The sequence below is a fragment of the Fistularia commersonii genome, chromosome 11, assembly GCF_037954325.1.
Source record: "Fistularia commersonii isolate RoL2024-O1a breed Wild chromosome 11, RoL_Fcom_v1.0, whole genome shotgun sequence".
NCBI classification, from domain to species: Eukaryota; Metazoa; Chordata; class Actinopteri; order Syngnathiformes; family Fistulariidae; genus Fistularia; species Fistularia commersonii.
In genome coordinates, this window is record NC_141294.1 from 3068064 (window position 1) to 3092501 (window position 24438).

The 24438-nt window shown below is 38.8% G+C and overlaps 1 protein-coding gene across 1 annotated transcript in view; it reads right to left on the minus strand.

Moving 5' to 3' along the window:
* LOC147229209 (CUB and sushi domain-containing protein 3-like) overlaps window positions 1–24438 on the minus strand; it is a 229753-nt gene that overhangs the window by 181599 nt on the left and 23716 nt on the right. The window contains exons 3-4 of the mRNA XM_086156075.1: window positions 14999–15111; window positions 4608–4802 (exon numbers count right to left, since the gene is read on the minus strand). Coding sequence (XP_086012201.1) covers window positions 4608–4802; window positions 14999–15111 — 308 coding nt within the window. The remainder of the gene's footprint in view (window positions 1–4607; window positions 4803–14998; window positions 15112–24438) is intronic.

The window sequence follows — 24438 nt, forward strand, 5'->3', positions numbered from 1 at the left end:
TGAGAGCGCGTTAGCACGGGAGGAGGTGACTCGTCAAAAGAGCGAAGGTGTTCGGAGACGGCGAGGCGAACAGCGGGTCGGGACGGCGTTTGGTGTCGTGCACGGAGAAACAATTGACGGTGAGCAGGAAGGGCAGGATCTCTTAGGAAATACGATCAAAGGACCATCTGCCCATTTACGGGAGCTCGGCTGGATTCAGATCAGGGAGAGAGCGGCTCAAGCGTCGCCCAGGCCCGGAAAAGGAAAGAGGTTTCTGGCCCGTGGCAACCAAGGCTAAAACCATCCTGAAACAGAAGGGAACTATTCATCTGGAGCCATTTCTTTCCTTTTGTCAGCTCCCAAGTATATGATGTGACATTTTCTTGATTTGTCAAGAATGGGCACTATCCTACTCAGAACAACCTTTAACATTCACCAGATTTACAGCTGAATGAGACGTAGACCGAAATGTCAACAGAATATAAAGTGCGCGCCGCGCTCTGCAATGCTTTGATATTTAAGAGCCCTAAGTACCCAGGGGTACCGTGCGAGGCCTAATTGGAAAGCAAAGATTATAACGACGGACGACTTCATCGAACAAATCCAATTTGCAAAAAATGACATTCGATAGAATTCGCAGGTAGAACCACTGACCTTATTACAAACTTGATGAGGTGACTTTGCATATTGCATCTGTAGTATTAGTACCAGTAATAGTAATAGATGGCATTGCTCTGCGAACATTGAAGACGCCACGTGCTCAATCATATATTATTACAAATATTATTACAAAAAAAAAACCCATAAGGCACTCTTGTTTAAACTCAACTATCAACTGTTCACCACTGAATCACAATTTATGATTATTGTGTGTGTGTGTGTGTGTGTGTGCAGCCAGGCTTCTCTCTCCAGAGAAAGCACCATTTTGATGATAAATGCAGAGCTTTGCAGTTTTCTTCTGACAGGTAATTTTCAATAAATCCAGCCTGTAAACAGTTAGTTAACTGAGCCAGGTGATATAAGAGCGTACACAAGTTTAAAATGTACAAATTGGCCTTTTTTTTTTTTATAATAGAAGTGTTCTCCGCCTCCTGCCCCATCATTTGATTTGTTGTTTTTAGAAAAAACATATATAGATATATGATCATTGGGTTATTCAATCACCAATCAATACATCGCTTCGAATAATATGACGAACAAATGGTGTCGAAGTGCAAGAGAAAGTAAATCTTATTTTGATGAATCGCCAAACACTGCATGTGTATCTTTGGCAACATATCCGATCATATCTGGCTTCATATCTCTGACACACCCACTCCATTTCTGCAAAACAGCTAAATTCATCATATGAACATTGCGACTTCTTTCTTTATCCTATTTATTTATTATAATTATTTTATATTATTATCCACACAAGGCCTGTTGGTGCGCTGCGCTCTGCCGACTGTGTCGAAATGAGAAAATCCTCCACGCCGACGTCGGGATTGTATGATAATGGAAGACGAGAGAGCAAGTAGGACATTTCTGATTTCATCCTCATTTTTGATGACCTTGCACATAGGTTGTTTTTTTTTTTTGTGTGTGTGTGTGCGTATGTGTGTGTGCGCAGAAAAAACAAACCAAAAAACAAAAACAAAATGGTCAATTCACTCTAACCGAACTGAAAGTGCACCAACATCAAGGTTGGCAGAGCTCGTATAAAAGGGGGGAAAAAAAAACTAAAAGTCCCCCTTGTGTTTTGGATTTTGAATCTATCTGCTGATTGGAGACTCAGTCTTTCTCCCGCATCGATTTATTCTTGGTGGCGCCACATTATCGAAATTTTCCACTTTGTTTGGGCATTTTAGCCATCCGGTCCAGCTCTGATCCATCCGTCTATTTACGAACTTGAAGGTGTTTCAATTCCCTCCTCCAGCACTCACCATGAGACATCTTTATTTCATTTATTTCTATTTTTCTAATAAGCACTAACGTCTGTGACAGACTGACGCGTGTGCACTTCGCCTCATCCATTTTCTCTGGTGAAAATCCATTCATGTGACCAAATAGCAGATATGATGAGTATTCAGCAGAGTGCATCCTCAGAGGAGGAAGAAACGTTAAATAAAGCATCAGGTAATGTGAGATCCCCTAATATCGATTGAAAAATTATTTCAGAGGAAATGTTATAGTGCAGAAAATCACCCGTTCCACTATGCTTTCATTTACATTGTAAATTAGTATTTGTTTTGTGTTTTATTCTCTGTTTATGCTCCTGCTGCTGTCATTTTGGTTGTCTATTCTCACCATTGCTGTCTCTTTTTTTTTTCCATTCTCTTGTCTGTTCTTATCCTTGATGTCGTTGTTCATTCTGCTGTCTATTTATTTGTGGATGTCTTTCAGTTCCCTTTCTATTCATATTTATATTCATATTTATCTGACACTTAAAACTGTTACTCTGCTGTGACAAAAGAATTCCTCCAATGGGGATCAATAAAGCATATCTCATCGTAATTCACAAAATACATATATATTTGAAAAACCACATATATGGCAGTAATATGTATGCTCAAATAAATACCTCACATGCATGCACAAAATAAACTCACACACACACACACACACACACACACACAAACACACACATACACACACACATTTTCTAATTATAATCATTCATGGGGGAAAATGTGATGAACACCTCTGATTAGGAAAGAGTGAAAAGATTGCTCCGTCACTTTCCACTAGACTCATTAGGTTTTCAATGCCCTCACTGTTTATTATAATGAACAATCGAATTATCTAAACCATTCCTTGTTCATATCAAATATGGTAGTATTGTATAGTACGGCAGAGTATATTAGTACATATACTATGTATGTTATGTTGAGCTCATTGCAGTTCTTCTGAAATATTGTGTTCATGATTCAGGACACAGTCATATTCCATTATCTGTGTTTACCGCAATGTTTGCTTTTATCCAAAAAATAAGAAACAAAACATGCATACGGTGGCCTAAAATGCACAGCAGGCGAACCGGCTTTGCTTAAAATCACTTTTTTTCCGAGCTAGTACAAGCTACTATATTTTTGGCATGAGGGCAGTTTGAATTTATTCCAGTCACTGTACTGCAGATGAAACATTACGCAGTGGTATGAGCTTGAGTTTTTTTATGTTATCTGTTTGAATCATCAGCTGAGTAAAAATACCCACATGATGCACTGTTATCCCCGCAACATTATTACAGGAACTTGACATAAAGGTGTCTCAACATAACTGTATTTTGTGAAAACATTTCCTCAAGCTGCCTCTAATTCAATTCCTCGTCCGAAGGGTGTAGAATATTGCCGTAAGGACAAAGGATGAATAACCTCTATGTGAAGCTGGGGGTGATCCAGGCCTGAACTGTTTAGAAAGGTAGCGGTGTCCGACTTAAAGAGACAGTTTTATTGATATCGTACTTTCACCCCGCCTTTGGCTGAAAACGAACGATTTTTATTTTCATATCGGAGCCGGGTCAGATTATAGCACTTGAACGCAACGTTTGCGGCTACAATGAAGTAGAATATGGACAAACAAATGATGCGCTCACAGCTAAATTGACACTCCATAACTCAAAGTGAATTTCAGGTCATCTCCCCTTGTTTTAAATATACATTTTAACAATGTGACTCACTGCATTACGGCAGCAGTTTCACTATAAAAAGCGCGTTGGCAGTTTGGGGCAAACATTAAGGAAAAAAAAAAGAAAACACAACCAGGTCAGGTAGCTGCCTCATTTTCTCCGTTTCTGTTCCCCCATGCATTCTGTCGTGTGTGCATTTGTGTGTGTGTGTGTGTGTGTGTGTGTCAGCACAAGTGTTCTGGTTTACAAGTGACATATGCAAAATGTACGGGTGCGCGCTGTGGTTTGTTCCAAAACGATTCTGTTTGCACCCACACCGCCGACATAAATGATACTATAACACTTCTGATGCAAACATCAGACGCCGCGCAGACGTTCTGTTACCACTGAATCGACAAATAGGAAAGAGCGAAACACACCAGGCGTGTTCAATGTGTGTGTGTTCCATCAGATTTTATATATATATATATAATTTTTTTTTTTTTTTTTGACTTGCCTCAGCAGCTCCGTGCGTTAAGATCAGCTCCAAGACATCTGAGAAGTGTGGGGTTTTCCTCAGGATATATCGAGCAGCTAACATGTTCATTAAAATGGAAAATGCCCCCAAACAACCCCAGCAGCTCATCAAATCAAAACATTTTTTTTTTCCTTATATTAGAAGGTTAAAAGTGGATAACATCTCAGAGATGCCTGAATTTCCTTTTTAATTTTTTTTTTTTTTTTTTTTTTTTTTTTTGCATGAAACCCAGCCTGTATCCAAATAGTTACAGGAATATAGTTCCTCTCCAGTTTAAACCATACTTGCTCCACAGGCATGAATTTTTAATTATCTCTCTGAGCCACAGTCTCTAATCAATTCATTCAGGAAGAACTAAAATCATTCCACCTCACCAAATTGCAAAACAATGACATTTTACACATCTGGGCCCCGGTCACGCAGCCACCCTGCTGACAGTTTTCAACAAGCGATTAGATTAACGCGAAGCGTGTTAATAAAATGCGAAGAGAAGGAAAAGATTCTGACCTCTGCAGATCGGCACAGGGAAGTCCCACACCGACACGCCGGCGGCGTTGTTGACACAGGTGAGAAGCGAATGGCCGTCCAGGACGTAACCAGTGATACACCGATACTGGATCTTCTCACCTACGTTGAACTGGGTTCCATTGAGTATGCCTTTAGATGGAACTCCTGGGTTTCCACACGAGCTGCTTCTGAGCTCTGAAAAATCAGAAGGGGAAATAAAAAAAAAAATCATTGACGATTCGAGATTCAGTGCGTTTATTGTCGCGTGTGTTTCCCTGGAAAGTGAAATTCCTGCTTTGCTGTCCGCAGCGTTGAGAGGAAGAGTGTAAACATGCTTGTAAATAGGATTATAGACAGGAATAGGAACTGTGGCAGTGCAATAAGACATTTGAATGCAGCTTGGTGTGCAACTCACAAAGTGAGGGATTTATTACGGATTTATTTGTTTTATTAAACATTTGGCCAACATGATTGGGAATAGCAATGGGTGAGCAATCTGAGTAATAAGAGCATAAAATCATCTACATTACTATTGCAGTATGATTATGTCAATGCAACTGTTCAATTTATATTTGTTTATTTTTTGGAACTCAATTTTTTATTTAGTTTTTGTCTACATCAATATGACAGGTACATATACAACATATAATGACATGACATGACATGAAATAGTCACAGAATAAAAAACAGAAAAAAAAAGGGGGTGGGTGAAAAAATTATGAAAAGAAAAATAAAAAAATAGAAAAATCCACTCCACATAGGGAATATAAAAGAATATGATGCTGATGTCCAGTGCCAGCTCAAAATTCTTTGAGTCTAACCTTCTTGTATTGGTAAAGACACGGCAGGAGCTCATCGTTTAGCAAAATTAGGCCTCTGAAGTCTTAATGAATATGTAAATTGCTCCATCTGGTAAATGTCATATACTTTTTGGATCCATGTATTATTTGTAGGGGGATCCGGTTTTAACCACCCGATTGTTACGGCTTTTCATGCTGCTCTGAGCGATATGTTTAGGAGGTATTTTTCATCCTTTTTTGTCCATATCCATAGGGGTTGCTCCTAATAATGCAGTTGTAGAGCTTTGAGGAAAATCCAAAATAAACTCAGTTTGGTGCAAAGCCAAAATATATGTGTGTGGTTGGTAATATCTTTACCGCAATTCCTCCAGCATGAACTAAAACGTGTCGGCGTCGACTTAACCATTATTTCTGGTGTTCTGGAAAAACACTCGAATTCCCTCTAGGAGTTTGAATTTGCGGTCCGGTGTGCCTCGATGCAAATCTCCTCCCAGGTGTCCATTGATACATCAATGTTCATTTCCGCCTCCCATCTGTTGGGCGTTATATTTATCGGTAAATAAAAATATATTATACAGCTTACCAATTATTTTTTTTCCCTAGTGCTTATTAGTGCTAAAGAAATAAAATAAAACTCTATCTTCGGGAGATCGAATTTATTTGTCAGCTGTTTAAATGTTTTTGAGATCGTAATTTTATTAAAATTGTATTTAATCAATTATTATTAAATTTATATTTATTAACAATTATCAAGCTGTTTGCAGATGACATTGTGATCTGCAGTGAGAACAAGAAACAAGTTGAGGAGAAGCTAGAGAGGTGAAGTTATGCTTTGGAAAGGAAAAGATTTATGGACGTAGTGGGAGAGGATGTGAAGGTAGCTGGTGTGAGAGGAAGCAGAGAAAAGGGTTAGATGAAAAAGGTTGATTCGCGAAGAATAACAATTTATCAAGCATTTATAAAGACAATGTTGAGAATGAGATAGAATTGTAAAATGTATGTTGAAGGTTTTTTCTCTCCTGGGATATTTTGTTGAGGGAATCCAACCCCCTCCCGAGTCTGATTCTCTGCTAATTGTGTGTTTAAAAATGCACCACCCTCCGATTGTTACGTTTCTAAACGTAAAATCTAGCCTGACCCGGTTCGTATCAAACAGCTCACACACATGTTCCTGTCATTTCTACCTATTTTCAAATAGAAGTCTCATCAAATCACTTCACCAGAACAAACATTTTTATCTATTACCTCCCCACATGGAGGCTTCTGCTGGAAAACAAGCATTTGTTCTTATATGGTATGTCAGTAAACAGATCACCATTTATTTGAGCAGAACCATAACTAAATTGAAAGATATTACATTTCGGTTATCTCAGTTGAAAGACGCGCAAGTTCAGTGGATGTACAGATTTGTTGCACGCAAATCATTCGCCGCCCGCCATCGAGGAATAACACAGAGATCTGTTTAATGGAAAAATTAAACTGAGATTACGGGGATTAATTTGGGGGATCTTCGATTAATTTAGATACAGTATGCATGGTTACAAATGGAGGCTACGGTAACTGTGACTGGAAGACTGAGGAAAGTGGAGAAAATCACTGGGACCTCCATCCAGGGCATCTCATGTTAGTGGCCGCTGGAAAGAGGCTCTGGATCATCAACATATTACATCGTTTGCAAAATGCTGTTGATACCAGATACCGTATTCCTGCCCTGGACCTCTGTCTCCTATGGAATATCACATCTCTGCACTCTTTCAGAGCTTTTCAATTATTATTTGTACAGACAGTTTTTGTAGCTCTGTTAACCCAGCCGGTCACTTTCACTATTGCAGCTCATCATTATAATTTTGATAGTATATTCGATTCTGTGCTGAGCCACTTGCGGAGAAATTCCGTTCGGTGTGCGGTTGTAAAATCTGCAACGGAACTGGGCATTTTACAGCCCGAGGGCCACGTCCGGCTTTTTCATCCGGCCCGCCAAACTATTTTCTTTGAATATTTTCGATCAATATTGGATTTAGAAACCCCTTATTCTTTCCTTGTGTTTAATTTTAACATACAAAATGATGTCCGTACATTTATATGATCATGAATGATTTTAAAGTTGAAATAAAATGCCAAAAAATTGGAATTGGAATTCTCATTTTGTTCAATTTACTTGATTCCCAGTTGCTCTATGCATAAAAATGAAAAAAGAAATGTGGCCAGCCACACGAAATAATTGCAAATCCCTGGATGGTTAAGGTTGGAAATCTAGGTTTGATCCCAAATTGTGCAATTAGTAATAATAGTATATATTGTTGGTTTGCTTGTTTGTATCGATGTTTTTGTGTATAGAATAGGACATTATTCCCAAGAATCCACCTCTCTGTAAGTCATAGGGTTAAACTTAATATTTGATGATGAAATATTTGATATTTGACGCAGGTCTCCGAATATAAAATCCGTATCTGTAACAATTTTCCGTCGTGGAAAACTATGAAGTGACTTGCTTATATTAAAATAGAGTCCAGGTTTTCACCTGGTTTATTTAACGCCGGTGACCGACCACGAGTCTTATGTGAAGTAACAACAAGACTTTTGGTTTCAAAAGGTTGATTGTTGATTATTTTGTGCTGTCAAGAAATTTAAAGATGAGATTAGCGACTAACAACTCCAGTTACATGGAAAATCTCTTTTATCTGCATTAAGGAAGTGCGATCTAACAAGTTCTCTGTTTAATCCAACAGAAATTTGAGCAGAAAGTGCATACTTCCAATACATAAGGTTATCAGTCAACTGTTTGGATTAAAGTTATTTGAGCCAAATTTTTTATTTCCTTTCCTGCTTTTCTTACTAAACACAATTAAATATTCTACATATGAAAATGTGATAAGTGAGATATTGGTGGACTTGGAAAACATGAGGTGTTTCTAAGGATACGCATTAGCATTAGCATTAGCATTGGTCCTCTATCATGACCTGACGTATCTCGGAAAAGTTATGAAACTATGTTCCAATGTGTTCGCGGCTTGTGAAGACGGTCATCTTACTTGTGTTTTTAAATCTCAATACATGCAGCCGCTATATAGTTCACAACACCATTTTCTTCTATTGTGATGCATTATTTAGTTCCCGTTAGATAACTTTAAAGTAGGTTTTCAATTTTTTTGGTTTCTGGAATAAACTAGTATGTGTTTGTTTATTGGTTTGTCGGTGTCTTTTGCAATCACATTTTCTAGGTCATGCAAAAAGACGGCACCGAGGTTCGTTCATGGACGATATGAAGGTTTCCTACTGATTCTGACGTTCAGTTTCATAGTAGCTTTACAAAACTTCTGAGCTTTTCAATCAATCTCTGTCTAGCAAATGAACGTCCGATCTTTGACTCGGCTCCGTCTTCAGCCACTTGATCACTTCTTCACATCAGGCAAGTTCAGAATGGTCAAGAGTGTGACTCAGATTATTCCAAATATTCCCAAACCATCTTCATAGATTACTTTCGACGTGCGTGTATCGATTATGTCAGATCTTGGACTTCAGCACTCAAAGGACGTCTTATTATTATGCTAATATTTTCATGACAGAAATGCTTCTGCAAGTGTTTCTGGATGCCTGATGCGAGGCGCCGCACCGTCCATGCATAGAAATGATGGCGTGGAGCAGGTTGCCTGGTCTCAGGTCAGGGATGTTTATTGAAAACCAGGGTTCCTTTCCTGTCACCGGACAATAATATTTATCTTTTTTTTCCGAAAGATTAATAAAGCAAAACAGAGTAACTTCATTTGACGATATTTCGTTGACTCGTTGCCTGATGGCAGATGGTAAATGTTACATTTTACACAGAAATGGCCGGAGAGTTATAAGCACGATATGTCAGTCATTTAACATATCTATTTGCAAGAAAAATTAAACATTTACAAATAGCAGTCTAATCGTATGATTGAAAGTAGACAGAGGAAATGAAGAAAAACTGATATTAATATTTGATAATACACTCCACACAACACAGTGACAGAAGAATTCGTGTTTATTTGTTTAAAACGTTTCCTTTTTATAATGGTCCGCCACAATACTTTCCCCAGTTATTTTCAGAAAAGGAAAATGGGTTTCTAAAGAGCAGAAGTCAGGAAGGTTATTAGAGTTTAAACATTGAATCAATAAAAAAATCTTTGAAATACAAAACTGTTCATTTTATATTATACCTATTAGCGCAGGCCAGTATTGGACTTTTGTAAATCCCTTATAATCTGTTAAATGTTTTCATGGGCCATTGTGTCTTCTATTTGATACACATGTCACCGTTTGCAGGAAATTACCTGGAAAATCTATATTGGATCATTTAGGCATCTGAACTAAAACTTTAATTAAACAATGTATAAGACAAAGGTACATCTTCTGGGTAAAAGAGGAGTGTTTTGAAACAGACAAGGAAGAAACAAGCAGGAAACTTTTTCAAACTCAAATAAAATACAGCTTTTAAATGAACCCGGTTGGAAATGATACATTCTGAATTATTACATTTGCTTTGTGCAAAGAAAACATAATAAAGCAATGATTTTGAGATAAATGACATCCCCAATGCACATTAATTTAGACTATTCATTGATTGATTAGATCTTATTGGATCTACAAGACATTGGCCTTTGACAATGAAACATAAATAATTGACAGAAGGCCTGTTGACTGACTTATGTTCCTGTTTGAATACTTTTGAAAATACTTTTGCAAAATCTGGTTTGTATTTCCAAAGTCCAAGTTGCCTTCACAGAATGCCACAGGTCTGGTGTACGCCAAGACTCCCAGGAAGACGATTGAATAAGTAGGAAGTAAGATTAAATAAGTAGAACCCATCTCAGAATGATTCATATTTTAAGCTGAATTGATGCTAATTGGGTGATAATATTGTAATGTTTCCTCACATAATTTGTGGTTAAGTTGAATCCTTCCCCTAGCAACCACTTTAAGGCGAAATAATATATAAGTCATGATGAAATAAAAAATACTTTGCACTTACAAATTTGTCTAATTAGGTTTCTATGACTCTGAATTTTCATTTGATGATGCAAGTGTCGGCTTATTAAAAAGACACTTGCAGATGTAAGTATTTAGTGGGGAAGCCGTCGTAGCAGGACATTAGTACAGGGGAAAGAATGTGACTTATATCCAGTGGAGCAACCAGAACCACCTCCAACTCAACATCTCCAAGACCAAGGAGGTGGTTGTGGACTTCAGGAAGGAGTCGGGTACCGATCGCCATCCAGGGTGAGGACGTGGAGATAGTGGACTCCTACAAGTACCTTATTTTTCTTTATTTTTCTCACCGCTATTGTTTGTGTTCCTATTCCTCTTGTTGTCGTTTTGGTCGTCTACGCTCACCCTTGATTTTTTTTTTCCATCCCGTTGTCCATTCTTATCCTTGTTGTCTTATCCTTGCTACCTTCTAATTGTCTTCTAATTGTCTCTCTACTCATATTTATATTCATATTTATTGACACTATAACTGTTACGCTGCTGTGACTAAAGAATCCCCTCAAATGGAGATCAATAAAGTTTATCTTATCTTATTTGAAGCAGAATGTATTGTAAATATCTACAACCATAATTCAAAGTTAATAGTTGAACTATTGTCGTATCGTAACATACAAAGTACACGGCTCTCAATGTAATATTAAGTCAATATAATTACAAATGCCCGCCTGGTGTTAGAGTGTATAAATACATTGGAACATTTCAAATCCGGAAGACGATGAGACGCTTAGCGAGCTCAGAAAAAATAAAAACGTCTGGAAAATTAAACAAGAGGGACAAATATTAACAAACTTCACCCCGACTTCAAATTCTCACTGAAATGTATGAGAAGTGTGTCACATTTTGAAATCATCATTTTCATATCCACATTTCACCTTCCAAGGTTCCCCATTAAGTTGAAAGATGTCTTGACCCTGAACCAGAGGTGAAGGTAAATTGGAGATCCCTCTACGTCATTTTAAGCCTCAAATGAGTTTAAGGTAATCTTTAACGCATCTGTTATTACATAGTAACGGCCCACCCTTGACCCGGGGTCGAAAGCGTAGCAGGTATCCGCGCTAAACGGTGTGTCGGAGTAACGCTAGTAGTAGTCGGAACGCCGAAGTGAAAACGTTTCAGCACTTTCGAAAATAGCAAATATCTATCCGGTGGAGAAAAGTGCAGAAATCTACCTGTACGCGGAGATAAGGAGAATGTGGCGTCGCATTAGCGAAATTCTGTTAACTAAGACTAAGCTTTGATAAATCTACATTTGAAAAGAAAAGATTTTGTTATCACTTCCAATATTCTGCCGTTTTTAACATCGGTTCACAATCACGGAGAGGCGAAGTCAGACAAGCTTACATTAATCTTCATCACACTGGTGATGAGTGAGTTATGTGAACTAGTAAATGAGGTAGTTGGGTGTGAGATTTCTCTGGGGCTGAGCTATTTATTTCTCCGGTATATTTAACAACTCTGGTAGCCCTTTGAAGACGATGGATTTTTGACGTAGCAGTCGTGTTTGGGAGCACAGGAAGAGCTCTCTCTTTCCCCACAGGAGCTGTGTATGTAGAATGCCTGTCTGGCTTCCTCGCCGAATGCTCGACTTGCCGGATTTTCGTACGGGAAAAGGAGAAAAGTGTCAACAGAAGCCGTGTAAATCACAGGGCGAGGCAGCCGGTAAACGGCATATGCTTGTACCGCGCACCGAAAAAAAACCAAATAGCTTTCCAGGTGAGTGGACGGTGTGTTTGCTTCCGATTGACGAATGAGGTTGATATGAAGAGAAAAGATGAAATTACGTTTCACGGGTCAACAGTCTTTGGAGGAGTTTTTCCAAAAAAAAGGGCACATTGAAATGACATTGAGGTTGGTTGAGGCGACATTCACCAAAAGACAGGAAGACTGCATTGCTCACATGATGACAAAGGAGAAAAAATAACATTATTTCTTTCGAGGCTTTTCAAGAGAAGAGCCCTAAAAATGACCCTTAGAATTAGAACTACAGCCACGTCCGGGGCCGCAAAGTGTTCGGTTCGCATTGTTTCGTAGCAGGACAATAGAAGATCACTGATACATATTAAAAGGTGCTGATTTGAATTCCAACGTGTTGGAAAAGACTCGCTAACTGCGGAGAAATGAGATCCCATCTATCCAACTCCGTGTCCTTCAGCGTGTCCTTCATATCTACGCAAATTCAAATTCACTTAATTGCAGCCGTTGATTCAATCATCTCAGACAGACGACAAGCGTCACATTTTCTTGTCATAAGAATGAGCACACATGCATATGCATGCGTATCATGTAAGTAACTGTATCAGCATAACAAGGGAGATCCGTGCACAACTGCAACAGTCGCTTCCATTCATTTGCAAACAAATGCATTATGGATGAGTACTCTGAATATTTGTGTTTCATATGTGTCAGTCCGGTGGTCTATTCTGATGCCAGCTACGCCATTCCGCTCACGGTTTTCCAGGTGATTATGATTGGCGGATTGTTTTGCATCAATTTCCTCGAGGAGAGGCGGGTAACTCGCCGCGAACGGGTCACATGTCAAGGTCAGCGCACGGAATAACCTCCTAAACTGCGCATTGCATCAACAGTGTGCCGGTAAGCCGATATCCACAAGACAAAAACTGGATCAGGAAATACGGGGACTTCACAGTATGCGGTCCAACTTAAGATAAGATAAACTTTACTGAGCCCCATACAGTTATAGTGTCAAAAATAAATATGAATATAAATAGAAATAGAGAGACGGTTAGAAGACAGATGATAGCAAAGACATATAGTCCTACCCGCGAAAGAAGAGGGGACAGGTAAATAAATAAGTCAAGAAAGTAAAGAGAAAGGGGTAAAGATAGTAGGAGCAGCTGCAACAAAAAGTTGTAAACATCTTTAAAAGTATGTCTGTTATGGGCCATATACAGGACTGTCTTAGAAAAGAAGAATATTGCCATAAAGTTCTTTATCTTCTGTAATGACATTACAAAAAAAAAAAAAAAAAATGTCATACATTCTGGATTCAAATCAACTGAAATATTGTAAGCCTTATGTTATTTTGATATTGCTGATTATGGCTTACACCTTAAGAAAATTCGGATCTCAAAATATTAGAATATCAAGAAAAAGTAATTTTTGTTTTTTTAATTGCATTACAGAAGATAAAGAACTTTATCACAATATTCTAATTTTCTGAGACAGTCCTGTGGGCCCTTAGTGCAAACAAAAGGCCAGTTTCAACTTCATCCAAGGTAGAAATGCCAAATATTATCTGCATCTAAATTGTGAAAACCACTTTGAGCCAGCAAATCATTCCCTACTCTTGCAACAAATGTTTGCTGGATATTAGCTTGACTGGATCTGGGACTTCTTTGTTAGTTTTAAAATGATTTTCTTCCGCGTTGGGCAATTTGTTCATTTCCGGGTTCATGAAAAATTAAGCAATGCGATGATTGTAATGTTTATAGAATAAAATATACTGGTAATTCAATATCCTAAAAACAACAAGTGTTATTAAGAAATAATGCGCTGCCTCTATAAGTGTTAATGCATATGCGAAGATATAAACATAAACAATATAGCTGCCTCGGCTGCAGATGCAAACACAATCGCTAGGCTACGTACATCCCCGCTGCAGAGGAAGGGTGCGTAATTTTGTATGACTTTACAGAGCTGTTTAAATATGAATGTTGTGCAGCGTAAACAAGGTTACTACAAAATAAACGAGAAACCACTTGTATCTTGTGATTTAAGTGTCACAATACCTATTTAGTTCCAGTCAGTTTGCTGTTATTTGCCCTGAAAGCAACAAAATTAAAAAAAAAAAAAAAATACAATAGTTTTGTCCATTGTTATACAGTGCGGTGATATGACATTTTATTTTTCTTGTATTGGGAATATTTCCATGTCCGTTTAAAGGAGAGGGACCGGCTGTTAATGCAAGGTGGAAAGCTCAGACTATAAAAGAAATCACCACAGGAAATTTGAAGTGTGAGGAAAAGGAAGAAACAACAGGTGCAAAAAAAGGGGGAATGAGATAAAATAAGGTGCAAAAGTGCTGAGACACAAAAGAAGAGAAAAAATGCCATAATAAAGAAAAAAAAAAAAGGGAGAAAAGAGGCTTCTGATAAAGTAGCAGAGGAGAAGGGGGGCAAGCTTGGTGGTCACAGAAGGATATTTCATATTTAGACAGCTTCTCGCTGCACGCCGCTCTGCTTCGACACAGATAACACAGTGCGTCCATTAGTTCGACTAATTCCCATCGCCATCTGCCACACAATTTCAGATGCACCTCTGGAGTCACAGAAAAAGTTCAGGACCGACGGGGGAGGGATGTTGATTTGGAAATATGTTAGATTTATTTGTTTGATCGAGGTATCTAACGTTTCCATAACCTAAGTCAGAAGTGAGTGTGAATACACGGTTGGTATCTAATCTCTTTTTCTTTGCATTAACGGCCCGTTGTTACCACGCTTGATAATAGATGTGAATAGCATTTATTAGATTCTAATTCTTTCATATATCAACTAAACAAGTACATGGATAGTATACCGGCAACACAGTAGAAGGAATTAAAAAGAACGGTTTCCTTACCTTCATAAGCAACTTTAAATCCGTGTGCACTTACAGCGAAGTCACTGGTAAGCCTGAGTGAAAAAATCGGGCCCGAGCTGGTTACAGGTGGAGGGATGGTAAATCCTGTTAACCTGCAGATAAAGAATGTGGGATTTACTTTCCAGCATCTCAGTTATGCTGCGACACACATCGATGCGCACTTACGCAAGCGGAATTCCAGCGTTCAGTCGGTTTTCGCGATGACGCCATGCGCCGCTAATCTGGGATATTTTGCCCAAATTTCGATTTTTACCATCGGGAAAAATTCTTTTGCTAACATTTCAGTGTGAGAAAACACACCTCGAACCGTTGGCGTAATTGTGCAGTGCTTCATTTCTAATACACTCTGACGGCTGATAGGATTTTAATGCAATTTGTCCACCGATACCCCGCTGTGCACTTTACGATCATAACCTTCTTGTTGTTGGACGGTTGTTTGAGAGCTGGCAGTTGCATTGTAACACAGACTGCTTCATTACTGCATTTCAAATTAGGTGCAGATCCAACCAAATCCATTTACTTTCATGGCGTCGTAAACAAGATGTGTTGCTGACCATTCCTCAGCAGCGGTTGGCGATGTTGTATCGACCCTCCGCCGTTGTAAGTCAGACTGTGTGGCATGAACAGAACTAGTGCATGAAACAAAATGTCTCCTTCACTATTGCCATCATGTTTTCTCTTGCTATTTTCTCTTGCTAATTTGTGAGCGGTTTGTGTTCCTGAGCCTCTGCTTGACAGTGGGCCAGGTGAATAATGGCTATAGAAGGCCAAATGTGGGGAAACAGAAATTCCCCCAGTGACAGCAAAGAAGAGTGTGCTGTATTTACAGCTTCAATAGTGTTTCCAATTACAGCACAGTTCACAGTGCTGATCCTTGCAGTAAATAATTACCCTTTGTAGAAAGTACTGCACAGCATGCCAAGATACAGCGAAAAGTCAATTACCGCACGATGCAATCTGAATGCATTTATGAGCAAAACTGGCCCCTGAAATGTGACCGTGTCAGAAGCTTTATCACACACGAGACCATTGCGCGGAGTAGACGCGCTTCCTTGCTCAACTTTCAAGGAGTTTTGCCTGAGGTTGGAAAAAAAAGATTGTAAACTTGCTTATGCAGAAATGGTAAAAAAAAAAAAAAGAAGAAGAAGAAAGGTAAATTAACTTGAATTTGTTTGGTTTAAATCCAGCACTATTTGTGGCAACCTTTACAAACTTGGTGGACTGATCAAAAGTAATAACCGCCAGCTACTAAAAGAACGGTTAGCGTTCCCGAATGCGATGAGGCGACCAATCCGAAACATTTTCAGACACGAAAAGCAGAAGTTTTGATTTGCCCTTCTTTCCGCACCCCAGGCTCAGGAAGAGTGATCCATAAGGGAACCAATTATTGAACGAACAATCAGCTGCTGCAGAGTATATGATCAATTATACCCTGCGTGATGAATGAAACGCAGTTATGAGACGGAAATAAAAGGACAAGCAAGCCAGTTAAATGACTGTTAATGTTGTATATCAACTTGAAAAGTTGCATCAACTTTCCATGATGCTTTAGCGCTAATTACCATTACTAAGTCAACAAGTCAGGGTTAGAAACGTGTGATGCACGCAGAGGAGGTCAGGTGAAGGATACACAACTAACAAGGTGCTGTAACATTGCATTGTGAAAAATTAAGGCTTTTTATCTGCTAGAGGCAAGTCATTTTCTTCAGCTCTCACCGCTGTAAAAATTGGATTAAAGAACGGCTCTCATAACCGCAGGCCAAGTGGATAGAATGCTTGAAAAATGCTTTGAAAAAACAGAATTAAACTTAATCAGTGAAGGAATGGACAGCATTTATATGCCAGCTCTCATACCACCACTCACAAGAATGAAGAAATAATTTTGGTTATTTTTTTAATGTCTATTTTCTGGGGTTCTTCTCTTTGCACCCCCTGTCTTATTCTATATAAAGAGATACTCTAAATCTGAGGATAGAATAAATAAATCGGTCTTTCTACGTGGAATCAAGCTAAATTTGATGTTGTATATTGTGATGGTTGCTATGAAAGTTTTGGCAAAAGTATTACACTTTTTATGTGAAACAAGTAGCTTGACATTTAGAAAACATTTTTTTTCCAAATAATATGAACCATCTGATTGTGTTTTGTTTTGTTTAAATCAAAGAAGCAGACACCGTGACCTAAACTAAGTATGTCTAGCGAAAGCAGACAAAGACTTTTCTTCAGCTGTTGCTTTGGCAACGGGAGCATCAGGTGAATCGTTTGAAAATGTCAGCACATTAACAGCTATGAGGTTCATTATCTCCCTGTAAACGAAAAGCTCTCTAGTCAATTATAAGGCACAAGTCTGATGATGTAAAATCATAAATACATTAAATTTTAAACGCTGTCCAAATCTGAACCCGGGTTTGGAAAGTTTTATTTCCGACGAAAAAAAGTAACCGTATCATTACGATGACGTTTCGACATCCTTCCTAATCAGCTCATTCATTTCTCACGGATTTCTATCTCTTTCTCCGCACGTCTATTTCCCCCGAGAAATCAGATTAATAATCACAATTTACGGGTCAAAATTATCATGCTTAGCCTAAATACAGGACCATCCTTTAAAGGTGTTGAATTAGGATCGAGATTATTTTTTTATTTTATTCAATTTAAGATTTATTTTATGTCAGATTTTTTTTTTTTTTTTTTCATTATTTTTTTATTTTTATACCCTTTTTTTCTGTTCACACTCTCTGTCTCAAAATGTTGTTTTCTTCCTTTCGCAGAAGCACCTGCTGACTAGCGAAGCTGCGGTTGCATTCTGGAGCAGCATTTTCTTCTTTGCATTTTAAACGTATATATTACATCGATTTGACGTTCGGATTTTGTCAGGCGGTATTTCAAATTCAGAGCCTTGAGCTGGTTTTGCCATATTCTATGTTTTTTTTTTTGTTTTTTTTTTCCTGTTGCTATTGACAGCAGCTCTTTGTCATTCCCGGTGTCACAAGGTCAATCCTGCATGGCAAATAAAAAAAAAAAAAAGGCCTTGTGACTCATCTCAGCCACCACGGCAACACCCATCTCCAAAAGGCGCTCAAAACGCTCGCCGTTAAAAGCTTATTGTTCAAGTTCTGTATTCAGATGGGATTGATTGATGTTCTGGAAGCCAAGTTTTTCAGATGATGTGTATTTTAATTTATATTTCTTGACTAAGTCGGAGGGTTGTATGGTAAGACATGGTAAGACATCCTAAGACATTCTAGTCACACTGGATATTGTGTCGTGTCTTGGACTGACAAGTGCAAGCAAAATATGCAACCAAAATATGCAAGCGATTGGAAAATAGGATAAACGGGTGACTGGGAACGGATAGTACAGTTGACAAAAATTAGAAAAGTCATTTGAAGATTTGGTCAAATAAGGAAATATCCATGTGGTAGAATGACAACAATCAGTATCTCCTTCTCAACACTGAGGATCATTTTCAGTTTGTTCCTTTTTTATCATTAATAACTGTCCAGAAAATAATTGTGAGATTTAACGGAGATGACGTTCTTCCCTCAAGATGTGAAGATGTACAGAAACATGTTAAGGTGCCGCAAAGTGACTCGAGTTGTGAATGAGAAGAGAAACGATTTCTTTTGACTCTAATGGGTTTTTGTACGATAACAAGACGATGGAAATGTTTTTTTTTCAAAGGAGGTGGTGAATTTTCGTCCTCCTCTGACCGACCGTCCACGGGATTTGGGCAATTTCTGTCTGGACGGGCTTCTTGTTTCGTCTCTCTCGCTTTTTCTCCGTAACAAGTAGAAGCGGTTGCTGTGCAAACGCCAATCAAACAGACCCGAGAGGCAAATCAAATGGGACTGATGCCTTGATCATTGTATTCCAAAAGGTTCCCTCCTTCATTCCCGCTCGCCGCCGATGCCGGTCAAATTGGCCGCTCGCAGAAGGCCAAAACCGACCTCGGGCCACAGGGGAGTGTCCGATCCGATCGTCTCGGCTAAATATGAAAAGCAGGAATGAAATCCCGCTCATGTACAAGAATTTACTTCCACATTTCCTCACCGGAAATAATGAATCCGCGCAAAAAAACGACACAATCTCATAACAGTTCATCGGCAGTGAGACCAAAATAGTGCAAAAAGAACTTTTTAGACGTGATATACGTGGAGAACGGGGAAAAACCGGGGTGATCCCGTGTTAAATGGATTTCTGGAAATCAAGGCTTGGCTCAAAAAAAACACAGGATTCCCCGGGCGGATGCGGCTTCTGAATGCACCACATCAGTCCTGAGGGTAGTTGTCAGACATTCCTGCCATCTGATTAGTGTGTCAGAGTGCTGTTGTGCTAGAAAGAGAGACAGGAATGACGTGGCTCCATTTATCTGACTGTCTTTTTACCTGGATGTGGCTTCCTCTGCCCGTCACGCCGCCTCCTTCCCATTACGGCTTCTTTTCCCGGCTCACGCGCCGCCTCGCTTCTTTGTAAATCTATTCATCAGCCCATCTTTCATTGTGGCTACATTTTTCTTAACCTCTTAGCATCACCTGGGGAAAGTAACATATCTAAACATATAGAAAATCTTTGATTTTACCCGGTGAGCGACAACCGAAGTCAACATTTTGACTTCAGTTTTTTGTTTTTTTGTACGACAGCAGCAAATTCTGAGCCTATTCTTCACTAAATAGAATTATAGCCTTCCTGCCGGTCATCCCCTTAGCAAAACAGCATGGGATAATTAACGCTTATTTACACTCGGGCGTCTCCTCGCATGTTTAAATTACCAAAGACATCAGCATGTTCATTAATTCTTGGTGTCCGTATGTCCATATTGCATGAAATGGGAATTAAAATGTTGTATTTAAAGGAGAAATACGAAACACGGGATGCCTGACGAGACGCAGCCAGTCTGAATAATGTGCTAATGCTTCCTTCTTGGGATTTTTTCATAGTATCTCATTGTGACTCTCAAGCTAAACATGCAACAAAAGGCTTTATCTGGATAATAATAGGGATACGACGACAAAATCAGGTTACAGGATTTTATCTCAAAGCCTAACAAAAGGGTTGCCATATGTGGCATAATAGAAGACGGGTCAAAGATTCACAGATTAACATTTCAAAATCTAAAACCGAGCCTCCTGAATCTGAACTCGCACAATGTCTATTTTCATATTTTCGACGGTTGCGGGAAATGACAAATACGAAAACTCATTTTCAGTGGAAGATTCAACCTGCTTTTCTCCCGCATGGGGGATTGAACATAATATAATTCTCGGCGGTGAAGGAAAGGGAAAACTTCTCAGACCAAAGAGAATATATAAATCATTGAGGAGAAACACTAATCAGGTCCATCACGGAGACGTCGATTCCTTTTTCATGTAAAAATCGCATTGTCCCTTTTGTCATGACACTTTACCCGTCTGAATGTCTGCCTTAATTAATTAATGATACCGATAAATTAAATCCCTCTTTCATCTTAATCAAGGTTCTCGATTCATAATCACCGTATGAAAGGGAAAGGAAAGTCAGAAATACGTGTCATTGGTTTCACCTTCTTACTAATTTACATCTCGAATAAGCAAATCAGCATCGCAAGTTCAGAACGAGGGTTCGCAAATGAGAAAAATCAGCTCGGACTTCTGGTTTTTCCTTCGCTGCCGTAAAAACGGAAAACGGCGGTAAAGTTTTCAAAATCACTTCAAATAATGAATGCATTTTTTTTAGTATTTATCGCAATTTTCCAAAGGAAAACGTTTAAAATCTGAACAGAAAGTCCGATGTGACCGCAAATTGCTGACGGTCCAAACGGTACAGATTCTCCCCCAAATTTGTTCAAAATCCTGCGACGATCTGAATTACAGCAACAACGCCCACTAGTGGAGATCAAGGAATTTCCAGAGACCACCTAATATAATGCTTTTTAACATTATATACAGTGTGTGTGGGTGCGGGTGCGTGCATGTGTGCACGACTGCAATTATCAATGCATATCTGCTGTATGTCTGACGTTATTATACACAATGTAAATAAAGTGGTAAAATAGTCTATTTCATGTCTATTTCAATAGTACTGAAATAAACACGTTGCAGAATCTTCATCTAAACATGCAACCCTGGTCAATCTAGATCTTTCCAAACATTTTCCACAAAAAAAAACCCGTAGAAAAAAAAAAAAACATACTTTCACTGCCGCGACTTAGTCTCGATAAAAATGTTTTTGCTTGACGCGAAAATCCTTGCAGAGACAGTGCAAACTGGGATATCTGAGACGCTTCGAGTGAATATCTGAGGTCAGACTCATTCCTCTACCGTGGGAAAAAAAAAAAAAAAAAAAAGGAAATTAGATTGCATATTCACTTGATTGCACTTGATCTTTCACTCCGGGGTCAAGTAATCTATGCAACGTGCACGCGAAAGAAGAGTTCCCATAAACCAGAATTTTCACACACACACACACGCGGATAATATATCGTGTGTTGCACTGGCATCAATGTGATTTCATCAAAAAAAAGAGAGAAAATTCCCTTTGCTGGCGTTTTGTCGGCTGGCTGCGTCCCCGCTACCCCACCTTCACCTCCCACAGTTACATATTTTGTTGCCGACGCACCTTTTTGATTCACATTACCAGCAATTTATTATTGTGCTGACTGTTTTCTGCATTTGGAGCAAAGTACCAAAAAAACGACTTACTTGAGTGACATTTTTGTCGGACGTGAGGGAACAAAAAAAAAAATCCTCTCGACTGCCGGAGAATTTCCTCTCCTTGCTTTTCACCCCCGTCATTAAATTGCAACGGGCGGTCGTATGGAAATAAGTTAATCGCGAATATGCCGACCTGGGCCGTTTAAGCCCGTTTCACGCCCGTGCTAACGTGCGCACCCGGAGTCAGATTTCTAAATCGGATGAAAAGAGTGTTCATTTATATTCGTTATTGTCTCCGTGTGTTTATGGGCATTTCGGTCTGAACAGATTTACGCCCATCGAGCTGCAATTTCTGAAGACCTTGAACACGATTGTGGTTTTTGGACCTCTCTTTCTACCTCATTCATCCATTCGGTGCGGATGCCATATTGGAGACAATCCTAGCTCACACCGGGCAATCAAAGAGACGTTTCTATTTATATACTGCTCAAAAAATAAAGGGAACACTTAAACAGCACAATGTAACCGTAATGTAATGTAAATCACGCTTGTGTGAAATCAAACTGTCCACTTAGGAAGCAACACTGATTCATTTGGACACGTTTTAAGGACATTACGTCCAAGTTGGATCAGCCCGTCGTGTGTTTTTCCACCAAATCCAGACCTCCATGGGTTCATACATTTGATTTCCATCGATCATTTTTGTGTGATTTTGTTGCCGGCACATTGAACGATGTAAAGACCAAAGTATTTAATTCATTCATTCAGATCGAGGATGTGTTTTTTTGCTTTTCCCTTTATTTTTATGAGCAGTGTATTTAAAACTACATAACCAAGAATAAGAATAAGAATAAGAATAAGAATAAGAATAAGAATAAGAATAAGAATAAGAGCAGCTTTATTTATCCCGAAGGAAATTGTTGTGCCAGAGTTTCGAGTAAAACATAACAATAATAAATAATAGTAGGAAATGGTATAAACAGTGAAAAAAAAAAGGGGGGGGGGGGATAAGAAATACAAATACAAATACAAATAAAACTATAAAGTGTAAAGTTTATAAACTATAAACTACAGGCAATTAGGAGTTTACCCAAATCATCTTTTTTAGAAGAAAATCAGAGAATCCTGAGAACACCAACCCAAACACACAGGGACACCATGTGGATCCCACAAAGAAAGACCCAGTTGGGAAAAAAAAAAAAAAACACAAGAAGTCCACAAAACATGCTGTAAAAATAGGGATTAACTCCTTTTACGGAGCGCTTTCGGGTATCGAAACGCTTGACCTAGATTGCATTCAGCCATTCACAGCGATGGTGGAACTGCCTTGCAAGGCTGTGCTAACCAGGCCATCCGCTGCAGTTTGGAGCTCCGTGCTTTGCTCAAGAACGCTTCAGAACGGGGAGTCGGGAATCGTACCGCTCTACCGTCCGAGCCGCGCATTAGAGGTGGCTAAATATGACCAAAGAATGGATCTGGAATCGCTGGAATAAATCGATATGACGTTTCTTTCAGCGGGAAACGAAACGAAAAGAAAGACATTACAAATCTGTGAGAAATAAACTAAATTAGCTAAAGATCGGCCAAGCAATGAGAATCGATAAATCGCCGGCAAACTTCCGGCTGATGCAACGCAAAATGCAGAAATGCAGTGGGACAAAAATGATTTATAATACAATGACAAATATTAAATTAGTACATCATGTTTTTATAATATAATATTTTATTATATTTTTCTGTGTAGTATTTATTATATTTAATTATTGTGAAATAAAACTGTTTTTTTTTTATTTTGTGTATTTAACATGTGATTTTATAACATATTTACAGTGATATAAAGTCAATAATTGAAAAGAGAGTGCATCGGGAAATATAAGAATGGATTTTTATTCGTTATCCTCCTGTCCGATACGTGACATCTTATCGAGAAATCTTGACCTCTACAAAAGCGAAGCTAGGACAAGTAGATTATTGGCTCAACTGGGATGTCAAGTATTTGATACCAGCTCTATTGCAAAGATCCAGGCTGGTGCAAAGGATAGACCAGTAGATCATATTGACATGTTTTGCTGGTCTGCCCTGACCTTTTCATGTCAGAATACAGGAAGAACCTGGATCCCACCTTCTTTGATAGCTTTATCGTAGCAATCGTGTCTGAAGAACAACATAATAATTTCACATTCACGTCCGCTGACATATTGAATTTTTTGCTCTTTAGATATCCTTGGTATACATCATTTTCCTCCAAAAGGGTGACCACAGAACTAATGATAAAACATTTGTTGATTTTTTTTTTTTTTTTTCTCCGCTTATCTGGAGACATTTTGCCAAGCGCGTCACTCGTCGGGTCTCCTTGAAGGCATTCATTTCTTTGTTGGTAAAAATAAACATGGGCTGCAACAAAAGTCAGAGATGTTTCCTGAAGTTATAACCCATGGATTACTGTTACTGACATATCCTGGTTTATAAATATAAGGTGGACATGAACATGGGAGGAAACATCCAACAGCGAGGTGTAGATACAGAAAGAGATAGAAAATAGCTGGTCGGGATCACTGAAAAAATAAATAAAATGTATGGTTTGTGAATTGTAAAACACACAGATAGTGGAAGGAAAAGCAGCAAAACATACTAACATCTCAAATATCAAGTTCTCCTCAATCTTTTGAGCATCAGCTCCTTCATATGTATTTTCTTTGTCATATATCTCATAAATCTCATATATCGTACGCACGATTACGCTGGCAATTGCAGACGACGAGTCCGTCAGTAACTCCTTTCCATTCC